General features: G+C 40.9%; 1 protein-coding gene across 2 annotated transcripts in view; it reads left to right on the plus strand.

The window, feature by feature from the left end:
• The first annotated feature begins 772 nt into the window (after positions 1-772).
• Positions 773-23,832, plus strand: part of LOC105416754 (prostaglandin F2 receptor negative regulator) — a 45,059-nt gene continuing 21,999 nt past the window's right edge. The window contains exons 1-5 of one of the 2 annotated variants that reach the window (XM_011606064.2): positions 773-1,122; positions 7,225-7,337; positions 7,583-7,841; positions 11,918-12,325; positions 15,711-16,133. In XM_011606064.2, coding sequence (XP_011604366.1) covers positions 1,077-1,122; positions 7,225-7,337; positions 7,583-7,841; positions 11,918-12,325; positions 15,711-16,133 — 1,249 coding nt within the window. In that variant the 5' untranslated portion in view covers positions 773-1,076. Of the gene's footprint in view, positions 1,123-7,224; positions 7,357-7,582; positions 7,842-11,917; positions 12,326-15,710; positions 16,134-23,832 lie in introns of those variants that run through there. The other variant, XM_029840243.1, reaches the window with a different exon arrangement.

The raw sequence follows: 23,832 nt of genomic DNA on the forward strand, positions 1-23,832 counted from the left end.
ACACCTCCTGTGATGCACCATGACCTCTGACCTCCTCTCTGGGTTTGGGCATAGTCTTTATATACAAGACAGTTTTAAAAAAAAATATGTATGAATCATGCCGTGTTAGCGGGCAGAAACGGGTGTTTTTAAAGTTTAAAAAATGTAAATGCATCAGCCTGACGGATAATAGTTGATGTTGAAGAATATTTATAGCTTACACATAAAAAAAACTACTAGCAAGAATCTATATATGATCCTTAAGTATGTACTGTGCACAATGTGGATGAAATCAATGTTAGTATTAACAGACAAATATAAAGCTATCTTGAAACAAAAATAAACTACCATTTCCCACAAAAAAAGAATATTGTTTCAGAATACGTAGTCTTCAAATAGCCTGTTTTCTGTTGCACAATTTAAAGAAATTATTAAAATTTAGTTGAAAATGATCATGAAACCAAAATTTGTTTCAAAATTCAGATTAAACTGACAGAGAAGCGAGAGAAGTAGAAATATAAATGAGGAAAAAGAAAATTTACAAAAAAAAAGGTGCATTGCTTTCCCATTTGGCCCTCATCCCCTCCTGTAGACTTGCCAGAATTTGTATTTTAAATGAACTACCAATCAAACCAACCATTTTCAGGAATGCCTTTTGGTTCTGGTTTTAATTCGAATGCAGGAAATCTGAAACAGAAGCAAAAGAAGATATTAAAACAAAACTGGGATATCTGAGTCTCCACCTGGACCTCCTGCTCCCCACACCCGTCACCTAACTTCCGGTGTCTCTCTCTCTCCCTTTCCCTCTCTCTCCACTAGTTTCATTTCGCACTCAATCGCGCACGCACGCGTATTAAACCGGTTCGGTTTCGGTGTGAACAGCCCGATCATATGGACCTGGACTACTTCTAAAGGGTGTGCATTGATTTTCGCTGCGGCTCCGCCCGATACGCCACCGTCCGGAGAGCGGAGCCTGGGATCGGATACTTTTGATTGGATTGACGGACGGCGGCGGGAGAGAACCGCTGCTAACCCCGCTCGGGACAAAAGGAACGCCGGGAACACTACCCAAAGTGTCGAGTTTAAGAGGGCAGAAAATGGACAAGTGTCTCCTCTCCTTCGTGTTTTGTCTCTCAATGCTCGGTAAGACGCGTTTATTATCTCCTTCGAGCTAATTAACTCGGATCCATGTAGACGTTGCAGAGAAGCCATTGTTGAAGCCCGTTCAGAAATCTGTCAACTACGGTGTAGCTTGCTTGTCAACTACGGCACCTGTCCGATGGAAGCCAGCCCTCATCACATATCGCATCTTTATCTTCTATTTATCAGTTCGGGATATGTGTATTTGCTTGGCGGTAGTGCATTTTCATTCTTTTCAACAATTTCACCCGTTTCTGTCACGTCTGTTGGAGAATCCCACGGATGCACCGACCTGACGCACTTAAAAAGTTGAAAAATAAAACGTAACAAGGCGCGTTTTGACTTACCGAATCATGCCGAATTGAAGGCTAGTTGGAAATGAACGTTAAAATAATCTTTCTGCCCTTCTTTCTTTGACTGCCCCTCAAAGAGAGCGAAATTGTGAGAATACTATGGTTTCTTAGGGAATCCGCCACCGGTTTTGGATATAAAGGCGTGATTCCCTTTAATTATAAATTTGGCTTCACTTGAGCTGGTACCCACTTGTCTTAAGTTAAATTTGACGACAAAATTACGTGGAAAAAAATCCAATATCTGAATTTATCCGCATTTTTAAGGAGGGATATATTCCAACTACAGTGACATATTTCAGGAGAAAGATGATGTCATTGTAATTCCCAGTTGGGCAACATAAACTGAGTATACATCCAAAAGGAACACAAGCTAGTTCTAAACTTAAACCAACCACTTTCACATCTTGAAAAAGTCTGGATTCTTTACCAGAGTCAAACCAGACTGTCAAATTAGCAGAGCAGTGTCAGGAGAGGGGTCATTTGGGTGCTTTTGACCTTAGGGCCCAACCAGGACTTGTTTGTTGGGCCACCTCGGGGCCAAAGAGACCAACACTGCAATTGCCATATGTTCGAAAGCATAACGCAGGATGCCGTGTGTTTGAGAGAGTGTGTGTGTCACAGGGTCTTGGCTTAAATTAGTGCAGTGCCAGATGATCAAATGTCGCTGTGGCTTATGGTTGTGACTGTATGCACACTGCTTAGAGAGGCAGAATGAGCTTCAAGGTTAACTTTACACTCGCTTATTGGAGACATAATGGCTCAAAAATTTTCCTCGAAGAAGAGGGAAGTTTCCTTAAATGTCACTGAAGATTAGTTAAGTGTTATATTTCGGGGTTGTCGAGTCCATGAATACCTCTATACAGTGATGTTTGTCGTGCTTTATTGACCATTTTAGTTTGATTGTCAGTCTTTAGGTTTGCATCATAAGGTCAAAGTATTTCCTACTGTGGTGGACAACCTTGTGATTCGACCCCGTACCCTCTGCCAGGACATTTGAAAACTTGTTGCATCGGCTTTGGCAGTCATGGGTTCACTTGCATTAGTTTGCCTATTTCGAATTTGTCAGCGGAAGAATTCATTTTTATCTTGAACCTGATAAACCTCTGGATCATGGAATTATCTTATGGACCAATCAGTATTGTGAGACAGGACTCATTTAAAAGTTGTACTCCTTCCTCCAGTAATCTATGGGATGGCCTTCTAATATTCTGGATCATTGAGAAATATACAGTAGAGGATGATTTCCAAACAGATGATGGGCACATACCCCTGCAAATATATCAGGAAGACAGATTTGTCCCTTTTAGTGACCCTTTATTGGATTCCATTGAATATACTGTAAATAAATCCTTTCTAGCAGTAAGTCAGAAGATCTTCAGTAACATTTTTATAGGCACGTCGTCCTTATTTTGATGGTATAATACTTTAACTTGGAAAGAACCAAATATTTAGTTGCTTGCTGAGCCATATCCTGATATTTGAGGAAGATTTCCATGTTTGCTAGCAGATTTTAAACTTGTCCCTAGCTTGACCTCCTCATTGAGGTTTGTATCAAAGTAGGATGCAGACAGCTAGGCTGGAAATCTCAGCCTTCTGGAACCTTCAGCAAAGACCTGTTGTTAGTTGTTTTGTTTTTTTTTGGGGGGGGGGGGGGGGGGGGGTTGTTTTTAAAAAGCAAATTCTGAAACCAGTGTTCAGTCTGCGGCTGCCAGCAAGTGTGTAAATGGAGACTTCTAAGGTGGTTGATTGATGAAGAGATAAATCCAGTATTTGTATGGTTGTTAATGCACTTTCACATGCAAGCTATGGCATGAGCTTCAAAGGTTCTGGGTTACCCCTAACCCTCACAGTATGTTGTTGGCAAGGATTCTGCTGATATCTGCTAAGCTAACTATCCCCTAAACTCACCTGGATGTTTAACTCCCCATATAGATGCAAATATTCTACTGATTTTAAATCGATCAAGTGTTTTATTTTCAGTGGACAGACAGGCTGGAAATTAAGTGTGGAAAACTGTAGATCTCAGCACCTGCCAGCTATACATGTCTCATTTCAGCTCCAAATGGTCCTGCCAGCTACCAAGTGTGCTGTATATAAGAGTCCTTTCATGACGCTGCAGAAATCTTTGTGTGCACGTTAATTGAATGTGCCGCAACTCGGAAAGCAGAGACAAATGAAAGAAATCAGTCTTGTCTTGGGTCATAATTTGCATTTATATAAGAAACTGTTAGAGACCCTTTATGAGTCATAAAAGAGGGAGAATTTGACTGATGCTGGAGGATAATATGCAAAAAACAAAATGAACAAATGAGCCATTAATAGTATCAGTAGAGCTGTTTCCTTCAAGGTCTTCCGAAGGTGGTTTTTATTGTTATCATCATCATAAGCGCTTTAATAACATGATATTTGGTGGTTTTACCTTCCAACTCCAGAGTTAGACATTCTGCTCTCTGTGCTGTGATACAGGTCGAGGAAATATCTGATCTTTATTGTTTTACCCTGGTGCTGCCTCACGTTCTGAAGCTTTTCAATGGAAGCTTGCAGTATTCTTATAGTGTCATTAGGTATTTCGCCACAATGAAATTGCAGTAAGCCTGCAAATCGTTACTTTTTAGTTGTTCATTTGTATAAAACCTTTAAATCTGCTGATTGGTACAGGCACAGATCGATTTGACGACTTCAACTGTACTGACAGTGTTTTTTTTTGGTGACAGTGTTTTTTTTTGGTCCATCACAGGGGTTCACAAGCACATTTTGGTTTAGGCACTCTTTCAGATGAGGAATTTGGTTGGTTGATGACGCCCACATTGGCTATTTTTAATAGCCACAAACAGGGAAGTGAAGGGTTCGTGTGTCTGTTTAGTTTTTCTTTTAGTGCCACAGTCATCAATAGTTCGATTCTCACTATTTTTGATTGTGGAATCATAGCAACTGGACCTCTCATCCATCCGTTCTAGCTGACTGTTGGGAAGGTCCAGATCCTTGTACTCTTCAGGAGCCATTAACAGTCAGCTAGATGATGAAGAGTCTTGGATGAGAGGCGAAATGTCTTCATGAAGCTCAAACAGTCCAGTTGCTATGATTCACCTACCAGAATTACCATGAGCTGGGTGACTGAGAACCTTCACAGACTGACAGACAGACAGATTTACACTAGTTCACAATATGTTTTGCAGTTATTGAACCAGCAGAAAATTCAAAGTAGCATGTTGTCGTGGCAAAGATACCAACCACAGATCACTATTTAGACATAGAAAAGCCGGGTTTCAAAGGAAATGTCTTTTAAACAGTGACCAGTTTAACAGACGTGAGACACTGTAACCACCACCAACACAGGAACTGGTCTGGTGACCAACAGGCTGTCACAACACAGAACGGTGAAGAGTAACAGAGTCACATGTTTATATGGATCCACTGTTAGCCATTGTTGATAATAACTGTCTGTTCTAAAGGCTTAGCACAAGGCGCCTCACCAAGTTCTTATATTAGCCATTCCTTTCTTAGCTTTATTCAGGAATAAATCTTAAATTTCTGAGATGAAGCCATTTCATATATATATATATATATATATATATATATATATATATATATATATGTATGTATGTATGTATGTATGTATGTATGTATGTATATATACACACACACTGTATGTATATATATATACACACACACACACACATATATATATACACACACATATATATACACACACACACACACACACACACATATATATATATATATATACACACACATATATATATACACACACACACACACATACACATATATATATATATATATATATATATATATATATATATGTGTATGTGTGTGTGTGTATATATATGCATTTCAGATGAGGTGTAGCTGCCTCTCATTAGCCTAGCATTGGAGCCTCCCACCTGTGTTGAAATACACGCGATTGCTGGACATTTTTAGCTAATTTATCCATTTCTCACCACCATTCCTGCAGTCTTTACAGGTTACTGAAACAGTAGTCTCTGCAGCAGTGTATCATGATCCTGCGTCGCCCTGAAAGAGAGCAGACGTTTTAGAAAAACAAGACATCTAAATACAAGCTGGGATGCTGATACGCCCCAGGTTGTTACAGCATTACCTGAAGGCAGAACAAAGGTCTCGTCTCCCCTTCTTAACCTCTTCCTTCCCCTTTCGGGGTCACAGGGAGGCTACACATATGGGCGAAGGCAGGGTCCACCCCTGGATGGGTCATCAGTTCATCGGGCCCTATGTGAGCACTCCTGGGTTCAGTGCCTTGCTACAGGGCACCTCAGCAGTGCTCTGATGGTGTTCGGGCACCTTCTCTTACTGACAGAAGTTGTGTCTGAAGTGGGGCTTGAATCCTCCACCTCTCAGCCTAATCCCCCAACAGACTGAGCTACCACCGCGCTGCCTGCAGGAAATGTCTCCTGCCTTTGCTTTTGGGCCGCTCCAATGTAGTCCGTCCACGTTCCTTAAATGATCTGATATGGCTGCTGTGTGGCAGGATACCTATCATGCTAGTGATTTATCTGTTTTTGTGAAGCAGAAGCATGTCCTGGTTACCTTCACCTTGGTCAGGTTCACATCAATAGTGCATGCTGTGGAATAAGGCATACATTTGGAATTTGGAATTGCCACGTGCTCCTACATGTTCCACTCACTGGAATGTCAGAAGATTTCAGCAAACAATTTGCCTGAAATGGAAAGTAGAATCTGCTGATTACTCGGATTAAAAATCCAACCATGAATGCAGTTGGTATAAAGTTAATCCAGTCTAACCTTACCTCTTTCCCTCTCTTTTCTTTTCAGTGTCTGGGTTGTGATATAACCTGCATCTGTGCACGCAGAGACTTAAAACAGTTTTTAGCACCTTTGTCCTGTCATAAACAAGGTGCAACAATCTGAGGGCTGGTGCAAAGATTTAAGTGTAACACAGCATGCACAAATCATTTTTATTTTTGATTACTTTATTTTTAACCACATGCATACGTTAGACAACAGCTTTTGGGGCTTTTTGCAGAAGCTTTTCTAAATGTGGGTGTGGATGCAGTGCTGATCTTGTCAGGCTGAAGTATCTAAAGGATAAGGATATGACGCCCTCGGTGCACTGCTTAATTTCACTGCAGAATAATAGCATTTAGAGGCTCTTGAGCTTCATTACTGGAGTCAAAGGAGAGCGAAAGAAAAACGAAGCTGTTGGTTACAGCACCGGCAGCCATTTGATTAAAATTGTCCCAAATGATGCATTGAATTGTCTGTATCTTTACCATCTGTTTGTATGTGTGGCAGTCAGACGTGGCAGCTGTGGTGACTATTTTTAGTTTTTATACTTATTTAGGTTTGTGGGTTTTCCAGAGATCTAGATCGAACAAAGCTCTGCAAGAACTTGTCTGTCACGAAAACCTACCACTTCCTCTGTCCTTTTTTTTCTAATATACATAATTGTGCTCTTGTTGCATATTCTCTTCCTTTACTGTTTTTAGAGTTACAACATTTATACTTTTTGTTCATTTAACAGTGGCTTTAAATATGTTATGACACGTTACAGGTTCTGTATGTTATTGTCAAAGTTTTCTTAGCGGTTATAATAAAGTTTATTGACTTTTTTTTTAAATGCAGGGTCCAATGCAAGAGTTCAAAACCTGAAGAATCTTATTAAAATGAATTCATTAAAATGTGATTAAGATGTAAGTTGATGGGAGATTATTTTGTTAATGTTCTTTCTCATTTCTCTCTGTGCCTCCTGCAGGTGGTTGCTTGGCCCGGGTGGTGACGGTCTCTCCTGGTCCATTAATCAGAGTGGAGGGTCAGTCAATCTCCATCAGATGTGATGTCCGTGACTATGGGGGCCCTCGTGAGCAGGTCACTTAATCCCTCTGAGGTTTTGTGAATCTCTGTTTCAATAACAGGATATTATCAGAAACGTTTTTACTCTTGTTTGGGACTTTCCATGGGGTGACTGACTGTTTTGGGAAGTTCTGGCAGTGTTAAAAGTACCGGTAGTCTTGAATAGAAACACTGAATTCACCAGTTAATCGTGAAGGAACTGCAATAAAAACGTCCTTTTTATGATTCGTCTCTCATTCATACCCCACTCTGTTCGGCAGGATTTTGAATGGGTGATGTCCAGAGATGCCAGCGGGACGAGGATTAAGATAATCTCCACCTTCGATGCCAGCTACTCCCACCCGTCGCTTAGCAAGCGTGTGGCATCAGGTGACATCACGGTGGCTCGTCTCGAGGACAGTGAGGTGGAGCTGAAGATCACCGAGGTCAAGCTGCAGGATGCCGGCCTCTACTGGTGTCAGACGCCGAGTACCGACTTGGTCATCAGCGGCAACTATGAGGCTCAGGTCCAGCTCATTGGTAAGGGAAGGGTGTGTTTGAGTGGACAGAGTTTATTGTAAAAGTCCTCACAAATTCGTGAATTAAAGCAGATGTTCGAAACCCCCAGGTGAACGCACTTGTTTAATATTAGCAAAGCCATGGCACAAGTTTCAAAATCACATAACTGCTAGCCTAAAAAGAATAATTGCTTACTCAAAACATATTTTTCCATTAATAATACAAGGTATTTCTAAATATGAATATAGTTTAACTGTTATTCCTCCCTGATCAGGCATTTTTACTGAGATGTAGATTATAATGATAGCTGTCATAGCTGCTTTCTACTGTGTACTTGGTTGTGTTTCTCTAAAGGCTACGGTTCATTTAGCAGCTATCACCAGGACTTAATGCTTTGCTGACCATCTACATATCCTCCTACATTCACGGCCTTGCTGACGTTAGACAATTACTGGCTCTGGTTGGAGCGCATGCCGCGCACGTCTCCAAACACACCCGAGTCATGGTGGGAGCAGATGTCAGGTGGGAGGAAGCGAGAGGTTTCAGTAGAGGAAGAGTGGGGACTGAAAGGGGATTTAAAAATACCACATTGCAGGGTAGTGTTTGGTTGGAATTACAGTAATTTTCTTCCGTAATCTTGCTGAATCTGCTCAGAGCATCATTGGTCAGCTGGGTTCTGCCGGCTCGGTGTCCGTCGCTGCCCAACAACAGTTTCTTGCAGTGATGTTTTACTGTGGCTGCTTATACCATTGCTTCATATGAAATGTTCAGGCTTTGACTGTCCTCTTTAAATAAATTGCAGAACATTTGTTAGAATTTTACACTTTTGATTTTATAGTAAGCATTTTTAACTGTATTGACAATACACTTGAATGAAAAACCATCAACGATCAACCAGATCAAGTAGAGTTCTTCTAAACATGGTGTTGGAAAACAAGCCAACACCCCCAAATTCACAGCTTAAAAAACAGCACCACAGAAGTTAGCTGTCATTTTCTCGCTGCAAATGCGGAACGTGGAAAGCTGTTGACAGGTAGGAGTAGTGCAGTGGGGAGGGCGAGCCATTGAAGATGATGCTCTGGTATTGGTTATCTGATGTGTGGCTACGCTACATTGAGATGTAGCCGTGGTGGCACCTCAGGTTGCAAATGCCTACTATATTTATACATGTATCAAAGAAGGAAGGTTTAATCAATATTACTTTTAAACCTCTATAAAGGCTCCAGACATTACTGTAAATAGATTTATTTTCCAATTTTCTATGAATTTTGGATTTTTTTCCCCCTTTATTAGGTAACAAACACATTTTCTGCAGTAATCAAGTAGCAGTTTAAAAGGCAATTTCTTGAAATTTTGGTTTGTGCTGCAAAGCTTAGAGATTTTCAGCAGAAGTCAAATTGAGAGGCTTTCTGGCAGAAGGTTAGTCGACACCATAACGCACCATCGTGTTGAGCTGCTTCCCAGTACCGCTCCCCAGACACCTTGTTAAATTTAGACCCGAATTAGCTCGACGGTGCTGTTTATATACCAGAGAGATAGTGTAGGGTTGTGTGTTTAGTAGCGTATGATGGTGGGTGTGTGTGTGTGTGAGATAGAGAGAGGGGGAGAACAAGCCTGTCAGCAGTTAACAACGATGATGAGTTCGATTTGCTGCCTGAGGGGGTTGTACCAGTTGAGACTTGTGAGCCACGTTCATCGGCACACACACACACACACACACACACACACACACACACAGAGACCCGCAGAGGCTGTTTGGTTATGTAAGAAGCAAGTAGAGTACAAGTCATCGAGGCTTTTTCAAAAACTTGTTTCAGGCTCATTTTAATTGATGGAGCAAAACCTAAATCAGGATGTCTTTGTTGTCTGCTATACTCGCGTCTCAGCACAGCACAATTTCCTGTCTCGGTGGTGTCCAGTACTGTTCTGTCACTTCCACACTACTGCATCAAATTATAAGTGTGTTATTGATATTCTACGCACACGCACCAGCATTCATATTAATATTAAGTGTTAAACTTTGACAAGTTTAAAAAAAAACTCCAGAAAAGATTTGGAAAAAATATTTTGATTTTTCCCTCAAATCAATATTTGTAATATTGCCAGTAGTAGAGTTGCAAAAAAAGGCCAAAATAGATTTATTTATTTTTTTCAGACTTATAGAGATAAATTTGATCATTTTGCATCATGTCTTCTTCACAATAAGGCATAAATAATAAATACTCAGCTCCTCTTGTTCATACACTTTGATGAAACGTCCAGGTCGTCTGTGGAGGAAAAACGTAAACGCATTAAGGGCAACTGTTTACCAGAATTCATTAATGCATGCTCACAGAATGCTTCCATTATAAACTCATCTGACATAATGATGAAAGCAAGTGCATGAATCAGCGGTCACACATTCACTTCCTTCTTTATTGGTTTCATTTCCCTTTTCCATCGTTGTTTTATTGTCAGTGCTTCACCTTGAATGCACAGACACGATATGGGCAGATGAGAATTCCCATCATTGTTCATATTCTGATTCTTTATATTAAAAACAGTAATCGAGTCACTTATGTTTCTGTTAGTTCTGTAGCTATGAACAAAATGAAAGTATGGGTTGCCCTTTAGCATTGGCTGCTAAAGAGGTTTCTTGTGAAACACTTCCAGACTAGTAACCAGCCGTTTTTAATAGGGCAGGTTATTTATTAACAAAATACACACCTGTGTTATATGTACTAAAGGTTGCAGTTTGGCCATGCACACAAAAAATATATGATTATCAGAATTTTATTGAAGCTTATGCATACAAAATGAGCATTTTATAAGTCTGCATTCATTCAGAGTGTGATACAGATGTGTAAAGTGCATGTGTCCACTTGTTGAGTGTAAGTTGTCATAATCAGTCTTTAGAGTTCATGGCATTTTCCACCCTGTGGTGCAAAGATATGAGCTTATATTGTCACAGAAGCATTTAAAACTAAAGCTGTCCACCCAACAGAATTCCAGAAGTAAGACCCCCCCGTCCTTTTTTTTTTTTTTTTTTTTTATAAATTCCCCCTCACTAACTGACTCAGAATTTACATCACACGCGCTGACATGCAGAAACGGAGCACCGTTGGAGTCGACTATTAAACTAGATTGGACCCCCCCGAAACGGTAAAATGTTACCTCCAACAGAAGGTTTATAGTCCACGTAAAAGAGGAAGTCTTTTATTTCCTGACAAAATAAAGCCAGATAGCAGATTAAGAAGGCTGATGGTTAACATTTACAGACACTCCCCAGGGCGTGTTTCACATTCATCACTGTGTATGGAAGATGGTTCCCCTTCCTCTCGCTGGTTACCTGTCAAGTCATCACTAGTTCTGAAGAAACTCCTCATTAAGTTTAGTACAAAAACTTTGTTCAAAATGAAAAGAACGGGGGCAACTTGCTCATACGCGTTAAGAATAACACAATATATCCAAAATTTTAGCTTTGTTTCTTTGGTATTTTTAACCTCCCTTTAATGTTACCTTTAGTTCTGCATTTTGTGTCTTCCAGCATTCTTATCCACACCTTTTCTCCTTTTTATCAAGAAGCTAAAGCCAAGCTTACCTTGATTGAGTTATTTTGTCATAGCGTTTGTAGGTGGTTTGTTTTTAAATTTAAATCATTAAATAATTGGGTAAACAGACTATAGCTGTAAACAAGGCCAACTCTCACAAAGCTCATGATATACATCTTACTGAAGAAAATGTGGTTCCTAGTGCTCATTTTGAGTGCAGAGAAATATAGAATTCAAAGCCAGAAAATAAGCTTTGTTCTCTGTTCGTGTTTCAAAGGGTTTAAGGAGCACTGAACCCGCAGAACCCGACCCGCCTGGCTGATGGTGAATTAGAACAATAACTGATCAAAGGAATTAAAGCCGTGACAGTATATTAGGTTGATGAGAACAACTGTAAAAGATGAGCAACATCTGCTGTTCACGCGAGTTGAAGGAAATGGAAACTACGGTAGTTTAACATGCGTGAGGATGGTGATCCTTAGATTTTCTTCTAATGAGTCAACTTTAAAAGCTACATATGCAATGAAATGAAAGATGTTTTTTTCTTCTTTTTCTCTTTCCTTTCAGTTATTCCCAATACCCTCAAAGTCTCCCCTCAGACCCCACCCCCAGTCATCCCAGAGGGAAGCGACCTCACTTTGTCTTGCAACGTCACCCGGGAGCTCACGCAGTCGACCTACCTGTCCGTCACCTGGTCGGTGAAGAGGGGGACCACATCCGAGGAAATTTTGGCATTTGGTCCCCAGGGCGAGGTGATCGTCGGGGCCAAGTTTGCGAGGCGATTCGCCGACGGGGGCATCCGATTGGTTCCCGGAAGGAACGGATTGTTTGAGTTGGTAATTACCAAAGTGACGTCATCCGATGAAGGGATTTACGAGTGCAACGGAACAGAATGGACGCATGAAAATGGAGGGAAATGGATAAAGATTGTAGAGAGCTTAAAGGAGATGGGGACCGTTTCTATCACTCCAACAGGTAAGATGGCGCAGACTTAAACCCATTTTGGTATTTATATTTGAAATGCCACCAACACACAGTGAGATTTTAAGTTGGTTTGCTTTTCTGTACTGCTCTGTTTCTCTGTAATATCAATTCAGCGGTTCCACTCAAGATTGTCTCTAAGTGCTTTACAGAAACCCTGAGCCCGACCACTGTACAGCTATAGTGGAAACTATAAATGCATTTGTAACAGGAAGAAACCTTGAGTGTGACCAGGCACGTATGGGGAGAAGGATAGACGCATAATCCCATCCAGATACATTAGACATGTTTCCTAAGTTGTTGTCCTGAAGCTATCGATCTAAAACTGACAGGTCACCGGGCCCAGACGTTAGTGTGTAGCTATATAAGACCAAAGAAATGACAAGTGACCTAACATATTTGTTGTTTTATGGTGATGAATATGTCATTAACCTAAAACTATTGTAATTTTATGTGCCCTGTTTTGCCATTAACCCTGTAGTTTGAGTGATAAATACCAAATGAGGTTTAATGTATCTAGTTCCATTTACTTTCCAACCAAAAACATTATATAAACACGTAAAAAAAAAAATCTTTATATTTGTTCGCAAGACTGGTCTTCTTTTAGTTTTTAGTTAAACAAAACAAACCAGACTTTTTGTCTGGATGTCTGACTGTGTGAACCAGTGGAAGAGCCTCCAGGAAGAAAGGATTAGCTCCCCGCCACCAGTAATAATATTAGTCATGAAACGGAACTTGAGGAGGCATTTTTATTTTAGTCGGGCACATCATGATCAGGAATGGTAGAGACAGACATCTTCCTGGCATGGAAACTCTGAAGTTGGTCTCAGCCTTCCTGTTTAGGAAATAAAGACACATGTCTAACCAATAATACACAGAGGTGGCAGCTGTGCCTGGAGTGTTCCTGGACTGTAGTCCTGCTCTCCTGTGTCATGTACTAAATCCACACAGCCATTCCTTTTTATGGCTTTGTTTACCTAGTAGAGGTGTGGACCTTGGTCCATTAAAACTGCTGGAAGCAGTGTTTACACTTTAAAACCAAACACACAGCCTGGTGAAGCTGAAGACATGGCGTTGCGTTTCTGTTCAACGTTTGAGAACAATAGCTGCTTCTGCAGGCGGCCCACTGCAGTCGCCTGCTTGAAGTTGTCCTGTATGGCTGCGGCTGAATCTAAATTAAAGAACGCGCAGCTCGGTCTTCAAACAATATGTTTAAAGCCCGCAGCGTCTCCACGGACTCACGGTGAATAAAGTGAGTAGGCAGGTCTTCAGTGGAGGGTGTTTATGACTTTGTCAACAAGCAGTTTAAATAGTTTTATTGCGCATTACTTTGGATTTTTGTGGACCTCCTAATTAACAGCGACCGAATAGACACACCCTCATAACAGGTAGTTTGTGACCTAATCAGATTGTGTATTGAACGCTATTTGCAGCTAAGTTTGATTTTTGATGTCACAGAAACTGATGATGCTGTTTTTTTGGTTTTGGCTAATGACAAAGTAGTGGGAGCACTTAGTAATAAAGGTTAGTTTCTGTTCACTTCCCCATCAAGTTGTAAAGTAGCTTTCTATTTTAAAAGATCTTAAACTTGGTTTTATTAGGGCTCAGTTTTAAATGACTGGCTAGTTTCTGGAGGGCATGGGAGAGTCTTCTCTCCCTGTCTTTATGACTGGCATCCTCTCCCCTGGGAAGAGGGATGCTCCTGACCCTTGCAGTCCTGAGAGAGGCCCTCCCCAACACTCTCACTCTCGTTCATTGCGGTTGCTGTGGTCACCGTATCTCATTTTGTTCAGGGGTTGCTGTATCCTCTTAAGTAAGTCAGAAACACCAAGTGGTTTGTAATGAAACCAGAGATGAGCAGGACACAATCAGCCTATATTGACTTACTAAGCTGAGTAAAGAGGATGAGAAAACTCAAACAGAGTGGGCTTTGTCTCTTTTGTCCTTTTCCAGACATCTTGCAGACACTGTTGCCCACACGCTGCTGCCTTGGTCGTTACTGGAGACCTTGTTCAAACTCTCTTTGCCATTTTCAAAACGACAGTTTGAAAATGGCAAAGATTTCTCATGGAAGGGGTTCTAAATCATCACCACATACAGTATGTGTTTGGAGTTTCCCTCTACCTCACTGACAGCCCCCCCCAGAGCTCTTTACGCCGCTTTAGAGTAGTAAGTTGTTTCTTAAAAAGGCTGACCCAACTTTTATCTTTAATCTGAAATTAAGTTTAAGCATTTTTTGTTGGTTTTTAAAATAAAAACCTTTGATTGCAACAATATAACGGGACATTTTAATTAGAGTGGGTACCAAATGATCCCTGACTAACTTTTAGCTAGGTTTATAGCTAAGTGTGCCAATGATCATGTCTTTTATTACATGGGACTTGCAGCTGTTGTAATGTATGATAAACTCTGTGTCTTCTGATGCAGTAATGTTTTATGAATTGGCACTGTTGTCTATTTATTTTGGGGTAAAATAATTGGCTACATTTGCATGCTAATAGATATATTAGCATTAGATATGAGGCAAATTTCCATGCTCTTTTGGCTTTTGAAAAGGATTAAGTTTGAAGTTTCAGTGGTTACGCATGTCTGAAACTGCAGCTACTTGATTGGTATTTATTTAGTTCAGTTTCAGTCACTTTAAAATCTTAAAACTGGCAAATCCTAATCGACCAGTGAATTCTGTCTGTAATCTAATGTTTGGCCACATCTTGAATTCTGTAGACTCTTTCTTCAATTTACATTGGCTACATCTTTAAACTTTAGAGTAAGCAATTAAGTTTTTATTTCACAAAACATTCTTGTGTTCATGCTGGTTGAATTGGCCTGTTGTTTCTTATGTAGACTCAGACATCCCAGTCATGGTTAAAGAAGTCTGTTCTCTGCAGTTTTGTTAAAGTTGATTGCCACTATATTGAATTAAACTAAACACGCTCCTGACATTAATATTAAATTGTCATTGAGTGCAGGCTAAACACACTGTCTTATTTGGGCAGCTAAACCAATAACTTAGCACATTAGCTAATGAATTGGGCAATTTCTATCTCGGCCTGTTGCCCAAAATACAAAATGCAATGACAATATGTAAGAAAGTAGCTTTTCAATATAACCTAAAGATTTTATGAAGTTCTTTAAGGTTATGATCCATATGACATTGAGATGTTTGACTGTTTATGCTTGAAATAATAGCTTATTCTTGCCGAGTCAAAAGCTAAATTAGACATGGATGCAATTTTTAAGCTAATCATTTGAAGAGTATTTGTCTGAGCATTACTTTGGGGAATCATTAGGCATTCATCAAGAGTATTTTCTTCAAAAGCTATCTGGTTTCTGCAGTCTGCCGCCTCTAACGTCAAGATGATGTCTCTGTCCTCTCAAGGTCAGTCCCTCAGTGTGAAGGCTTCATCCTCCTCCTCCTCCTCTTCCTCTCTGGTGCTCTCCCTGGGTAACACGCTGGCCCTCATCTGCTCGGTCTCTGCTGATAACCTGCCAAGCCTCGCCCTGGAGGTGAGCTGGCTGGCAGACGGCCGCGACATCATCACCATGGAACGCAGCGGTGTGGTGATCTCCAACACGACCATTGGTGGAACACAGGGAAAACGTGGGGACGCTAACCTGGAGAGGACGGGATCTGGGAAGTACCGGCTGCTCATAACGGGGGTGAGCGGTGAGGATGGTGGAGGGTATGCCTGCAGGGTCCGAGCTTTCATCGAAAAAGGGAAGAGTGCGGGAGGAGGGGGGAGGTGGCACATGGCTGCCGAGAAGACGTCATCTCCCCTGCTGGTGAAGGTGGAGCAGACCAGTGAGTACTTTTTCACTTTTAAACTGATCAGACCATTAGGATTCTTGACACTTCAGCTTTTCCTGACCAGAACCGTGTCCAGAATTCACACCTTTTTCAATCAGTCTGGTTTTCTGTCATCAATAGCTGAAATTCACTGTGGGGTGAGGGTGAGACTAAAAGAGTTTCCTGAAGAAAATGCAAAAATAAGAGTTTTAGTAGGCTGGAAAGAAGAACTTTGGTCACGAGAGTGTTTGTGTGTTTGGAAAATGTACTTCGTGACAGTGCCGCAGTCAGACGGATCTTGAGTCTGGGGGCGAAACTATTTAATCCTCTCGTCAGCCTGTCGACTCCTGCTGGGAGGACGATTGATTAGTCATGCCTGTCCTGCTCTCTGCGACCTCTGAGTGTGTAGCCTGTGCATCTGTGTGCATGCATGCTGCCAAACATAGCAGACACGGTAATCAATTACTGACACGGTGGGTGGTCGTTGAGTCTTTTTCTGTCGTTTTATCCCTCATTCGCTGCGACTGGATTAACAGGACATGTCGTATTTCCTCTGAGAACAGAGTCATTTTGCAAGGTGTTATATCACATACTTGGTGATAATACATTTTATTGCTCCAATTCACACGAGGCTGAACAGTTAATTGAAGACCGTTGGTGTGTCATCGCCAGATCGGGTTATCTTCTATTGATGTTTGATATAGAATCAGACCAAACATATACAGCATTTTTGTCGTTTGCTTTGTCTTTCTCTCAACCACTACATCTCTTTTGGGTCATGAGGGTGTTCTGGAGCCTATATCAGCTGCAAAAGCAGGCCAACCGTTTGGGGTTTCTGTAACTTGCTCAAGGGTACCACGGCAGTGCTCTGAAGGTGTCCTTCACATTCCAAGCTTGACCTGCAATGGGTCTTGAACTGAGAACCCCCGTTCTCAGCACAGTCCCCTACAGAATGGGCTACAATCGTCCACTAATTTGTATTTTATGTTTTTTCCTTATTTATATACTGAGAAATGTGTTGGTTAATATAATCCTATCAGGACAATTGTACATTTTAATTGTTGCTAAACTGTGTTTATACAGAGCTGTTGTCATTACCTTTGACCACCCAAGTTTGCATTTACACTCATTCACATGCCCATGGCACAGATGGTGTCACAGGGGGTCACATGCTCATTTGAAATTCTCTTTGCACTCCTTGCTACACCAAAGACGTAGCTCTAGACCCTTTGCAGTTCAGGATATTGCGCGAGGCCTCTAAGACATGTTGACTGCAGGTGTTCAGATCAATGACCTTTGTATGACTGAGCCTGCCCTGACTTATAACTCATCACTAATGAGTTGATGGACATTCATTAAATCTGCTCCATTTCCTGTCATTTTCTATACGAGGGAGTCCTATTAGTAGTCCTAGTAAAAAGACATAGAACCACAACTGTACCATAATCTACTAGTAGCCTAAGTAAAGCCTGTTCTCTATTTATAATGTTGATTATCAGATTGCATCATTCCAGGAAGCGACCATTCATCAACTCGCAGAACAGGAGGACACAACAGAAAAATGCCGAGTCATTTCAATATTGCTGATGTAACGATCCATTTGTCCTTATCATCCATGCAATGATGCAATCAATGAAAATTTAATGAAAACCAGTTTGAATTATCACCTACAATTATTAGAACAGCACACCAATTTACAGTCTGTCGTGACACCGCTAAAAATGCATTTCCAAGCTTTGGAGACATAGAGTTGGACAAGAAATCTGGTCTACCATTCAGGTTGAGCTTATTTTATGTCGTGGTTTTCTGGTGACCTTAGTGGATCTCTACTATGTTTATTTCAACCGTTTGCTCACCTTCCAGAACATGACCATAGTGAATGAGAAGATCCAAATATCACTTTCTGCTTTGTCATCCCGCGATGACTCCCCAACAACGTGGATGAACCTGTCTATTAAATAAATAAATACGCACTTCAGCTGCAGGTTTCATTGCTATGGGAATACCCATGATTGTTTAGTTTTTTTCCTTTAAGATTGCCTTTATAAAAGTTTATTGTGAGTTTTATTTTAATTTAGTCAAGTGGCATTTGCTTTTATTACCTTCCTTTCCTTTGGGGTGCACCATTGTGTGTACAGAAAAGACTTTAATGCCAGTGGGTTTATTTTAGTGCTTTTTGGCCATAACAGTGCGGCCTCACTTCAAAAACACCTGTGTACCGTTTCTCTTAGGGGTTACAGGTGGATGAGGCAATTTATAGTGGGCATTTTTGTCTGAGAATCCAGGACTGGCTCTGATTCCTGACTTTAGTTTCCAGTCACATTTGAAGGCATCACCAGTGGTGGTCTGCCCGGGGGAGGAAAATGAAAAATATATTTATACAAATTCAGTTATAAATGTTTTTACCCGCTAATGTGTGCCTACATGTAATGAGGAACTCTGTGTTAAGGAGTTAGGACCCGACAGCCCTGGCCTCACAATCACCCGGCAGACCAAAGGGACAAAATGAAGCCTTCAACTGGAGTTTTCGCAATAGTTGGTTCGAGTGTTAGTCGTGGCTGACGAGCTGCGGAATAGACGTAGCCTTCTCAACAACTGCCCACCCCCTCGACTCACTCATCATATTACCCTCGTGTGCATGAATGTTCTCAGTCATCCAGGTCAATGAGAACTCTTGGCTTAAGAAAGTTCAACTGGACCTCCTTTAGTTTTTCAAAGACTTTTTCCCTTTTCACCTCTTCATTTCTGAAATGAAGCAGCCGTGGGGTGAGAGGTGAAATGTCTAAATGAAAGTCCAGTTGAATTTTCTTAAGCTACACACGGTCACCCACTGTCGATTTTATAGATTTAGCTGATCACCAATGAGAATATTGTATTTGATTTCCTTTCATTCTAAAACACGGCTGGAGCCTTATACAATTGTAAATGGTTAATTTGCTGTGAAGCTGCTGATTTTGAGGAGATTAATCATTGTTGGATTACAGTCATTGTCTGACTGTTGATCTAAATTATTATACTGGACTAGACAGGGAAACACAATGTCACTTTGGCCCCACCAAAATATTTTTTATCCAGCCAACACTGCGTACTGCATGCAGTGCTATACAGTAAAGCTAACCACAGGCTATGTGGTTTTAACAAAGATCAACAAACAAACTACACACACAACGACTAATTTCAGACAAGGATTGTGTTGTTAAAATTTTGGTGATTGTTTCCTCCATATGCATTAGTTCAGCATTCTTGTGCTGAGCCGTTGCAGAACCACTACTATCTCTACTCTACTTTTACCTCTTTGTGTTTTCTAGTGAAGAATGTCAAATATGGGCTTTGGTATTGCAATTACTATGAAGAATTCACAATCCCACTGCCTTTATTTGTAACATGACGGTTATAGTGATTAAACATTTTAAGTTGTGACTTGGACTTGACTGAACTTGTGGGATTTATCACTGCCGGAACAAGACTGTATCCATTTCAGTCAAGATGGGTTTCTTAGCCTTTTAAATGCTCATCTAAATTTTATAGGAAATATTGAATCAGATATGGCTCCTTTCTCTGGTGTCGAGTGTTTCCTCCTGCATGTGAGAGTCCAACAGTAGCAGCCTTCTACAGTTGTAGGCTCCTAAAGCCTTGAGGATCCTTGTTGCATTTAGAAATATCAACCGTCCATTAAGGACAGGCACACGCTCACGTGACTGAGAAACTGTGGTGTGTGTGTGTGTGTGCGCACGTGCATGTGCACGCGCTGCACTAAGTGTGTGATAGTGAAGTGGGGCTTTCTCCAGAGAGTAAATGCTTGAAACGGTCTCTTTGTATGTGTGTCCCACATACTGGTGGTACTCCTACAATTTAGCCTGGGGGTAAGCATTCCTGCATCCTGCATCTGCTGACACACCAGTACTCCCAGAACTACACTTCTAATTAACTGCAGTTTGTTTCATTCTCACACTTTGTAGATAGGCTAACATTGGTGTGCATGCATGTGTTGCCTGCTTGTGGTGTGTTTTGTCACCCAGTCAGTTCCTATTCTATTGACGGGTACCCTTGAGCTTCCCCTAAGCGTCCCGCAGTGTTTTGCTGCCTACCAGCAAGCACAAAAAGAGTTGGAAAACCAGTTTAGATGCACGCACGCACACACTGATAATCTAGGGTGTGCTTGTTATTCAGGATTTCACCCGTTCATTTTTATTTGTTCTGCTTTTTCCATGGTGTATTTAGCTGAAGACGTCATTTGTCCTCCACCACGTTTAATTCACGTCAGTTTCTATGAGATGCCTTTGTGTGGTTGAACCACCTCCATGTAATCGTCACTATAAACAGATGGCCAAATCTGAGTAAAATGAATTGTCTTGCCAAGATAAGCGTACTTTGATGCTAATATATTTTCATTGCCTACGCCAAGAAAGTTATGTTACTGCCGGCGTTTGTCTGTGAACAAAGTAACTCAAATGAACAAATAATAAAGGTTTGGGGGATTTTCCAAAATGCCAGAAGGACCTTTGATTGTCCAAAAATCATCTCAAGATCAATGCCAATGGGGTTTGATCATAAAGGAATCTATTATGTTACCTAACCTTGTATTACTAGTGTGTATGCTCATCTGTGTTCCTGTATGTATGTATTTATTTATTTATTTATTTATATATACTATGGGTGTATGTCACAATGGAGACGACTTGCGTCATGTTAAAGACGTGTAGCATTTAAAAGGCTGTTTTTCAAACTGCTCAAGCTGTTGCTCTATATTTTTTCCCGAGGGTCCATGGTGCTACAGACCTCAGAAGAGGTGGCTGCTGTTTCTCCTGCGGTTGCACAGCTTGCTTTCAATTAGCTATTAGATGCTTTATGAAGTAAAAAGGTTTAATCGGGCCCAGCAACCACTGGAGAAATGTGCAACATTCATATTGAATGTTGCACATTTCTCCAGTGTTGATAAGAGGTTGACAACATCATGGATTACAAAGAAACCAAGTAGTACAAATTGAATCAACAGCAACAGGATTCATCAGCTCTACTAGAGGTTGGTTACTGTCTGAACTATTTTTAACATTATCTTCAGGACTGTTGCGTTCGTGTGTATATTTTTGCAAACATACCTGGACCTGTGTTTTGCAGACTAGAAAATTAAAGCTGTAAATTAGGCTTTTCCTCAGTGAGGTATCTAGTAATACAAATGTGTCACAGCTCCTCCTTAATGCTGACAGGGAGGAGGAGGTTCAGACCTGAGCAGGCACCTCTCCCAGGACTCGTCCCAGCATGACTGAGAGCGAGTGCCAAAACCTCCCGTTCCAACATCCTGGAATGTCTTTTTTTTCTGCCTTCTGTCCAACGAGGACCAGGTGGAGGATATGAAAAGAACGCATCGTTTAGCTCAAGTTAAGGCAGTGTCGCTCCAAGCTGCATCCAGTTACAACTCCTTCAGGGGGGTTTAGATGTCCGTCTCTGGAGGTGTCAGCATGGACAAATGTACCAGAACTTGGCTTGAAGCCAGTTCGATGATTAGCAATTAACAACTCCTGTTTAATTTATGCATTTGTTCTCTGTAGTATCACATGAACAGCTTGTCTTGTCCTGTTATCTGGTGGTGTTTTGTTTCTAGCAATGCTGCATTTTTAGCTGCTACTACACAAACAGATAAAACATTCAAAGGTTACTGTAACAGTCAACAAGCTTGATGGACTACAACTTTTTTTAAAATAGTTTTTGGACATTATTGTGATGATAAATGAGGAAACTTTAGTCTCCCTTACATACATGTTTACTGTTTTGCTTGGTAAGGGTTTTCAAACCAAAATTGCATTAAACAAGTCCCCATTTCCCATTAGGGAAAAAAAACATTGGCACATAACTGTAGAAATTATCAGGAAGCAACACTGAACTCCCAAAGAGAGATTCCCAGCCTTGTTTAGACATTTATACAAACTAGCCTGCCATCTGCTAATGAGCAACTGACAGGATGAGGAACTTGGCCAGAACTGTAAAATGATGCTGTGCCTGTCTACAATTACAAAGGGATGCAAGTTCTAAAGAAAGGAAGCTGCAATGTTCCAGATCAAATATTTGATATTTGGTTTTTATGATAAACATAGATTACACTTCACCTACACTTTAACTCCACAGACAACATAGAAATAAGTGGAAAAATGTTGTGTATGTCTGCGTGGTGCCTGTATGTGACAGCTTGAGTACAGTATCCAATGCTGTAGCCCTTCTGTTCAGCAAATCTTTGATGGGGAAACCCACCAGGAAGGAAATGATGTAATAATACATCAATAGAATCCTGTTTGTCCTTTTTCTGGGTTTCTAATCCCATCAAAAGGCTAAGTTTTGACGTTAAAATGATCATTTTCATGTACCGTGCATTTCTGTGTATTTCTGTTAATCTCTACAGGTACTGGTTACATTATTGACTAGTGTATTTTACTGCTCTTATGGTCTCAAGTTAAAACCTACAGGCACGCAGGGAGGAAATACTAAACATTGCTTAGCCGATCTGTTAGCAGTGCATTCATATTGTTCATTAGAAATGTTCATTTTCTGACTATGGAGCTCAGTTTGTCTTCCCGGGCCATTCGGCTCGAGATGCTTCCAGCAGCCTCCCTGCACTCCGACAATATGTTCTTCAGTTACATTTTGTTGCGCGTAGCTAGAGGCTATGCAGCTTCTGGTCTCCCTGATCTGTAGCATTTGTGCTGTTAAACTGGAGAGCTTGTGCGTGATGAAGGCGCCGCATCTTCATCACACCTCATGTATTATTTCAGTCGTATTTATTAGTTGTTAAGCATGATAGGGTAACTAATCTATTTATCCACCATGTAATGTTAGTGCATGATATTATTTTTATCTTTGCTTTTTGTACTGTATATACTGTTCTTCTCACTCACAGAGACTTACTTGGGTTTGACAAAAGCAGGGGAAAGTTTTTATCACATCTGAATATACACACACAAACCTGCAGTGAAACCTGAGCAATTTGCATGTCTTTAGTTGTTTTCCTTCCTGGAATCTCTACCATGGTCAGCAGCTGGGCCGGTTCCACAGTTATGCTTAGATCCCCTTCCCCACCATGTCAGGAGCTTGATGTTGTCATGACTCCAGCCCACATGTAAGTGAGCCTCACTGACCAAACACATTCCAGCGCAATGCTGGTTTCACACTTACACAGTCCTAATAAAACATCCTGGGGTCGCACGTTATCATGTGCTGTGCATGTGTTTGGGCACTGTAACACTCCACACTTCTTGGAACTATTTACCAGACGTACCTTAGCATTAATAATGCATGAACCATTTCCAACTACTGCTGTAATACAGCTTGGGAGGCACAAACACATTCCCTTAACTGCCCTCATTTTTGACCCAAAGCTGGCTGCAACGGATTGTGAAAAGATGTATTTTAAATGCTATTCGCATTCCAAGTGATTAAATGTGCTCTTTAAGATGTTCAGATAGTCTGCGTGCACCGTATCCAGAAGCTATTTAGACATTCAGGAGCCCAAAATTTTCTTTTTAATGATTCATGTGATTCATGATGGATGTGATCTGTTGTTTGCCTATTTGCACTCCTGCCCACTAGACAGGTGTAGAATTAGAATTACGAGTTAAAGTAGCAGCTTTGCTTAAAGTCTCCCATGGCCCATAAATTTTCCATCACCGCTCAACAGAATTTTAATGATGGCAAAATATATTTGCTGACTGTGACATTCATTCGC

This window comes from Takifugu rubripes, chromosome 8 (genome assembly GCF_901000725.2).
Source record: "Takifugu rubripes chromosome 8, fTakRub1.2, whole genome shotgun sequence".
NCBI classification, from domain to species: domain Eukaryota; kingdom Metazoa; phylum Chordata; class Actinopteri; order Tetraodontiformes; family Tetraodontidae; genus Takifugu; species Takifugu rubripes.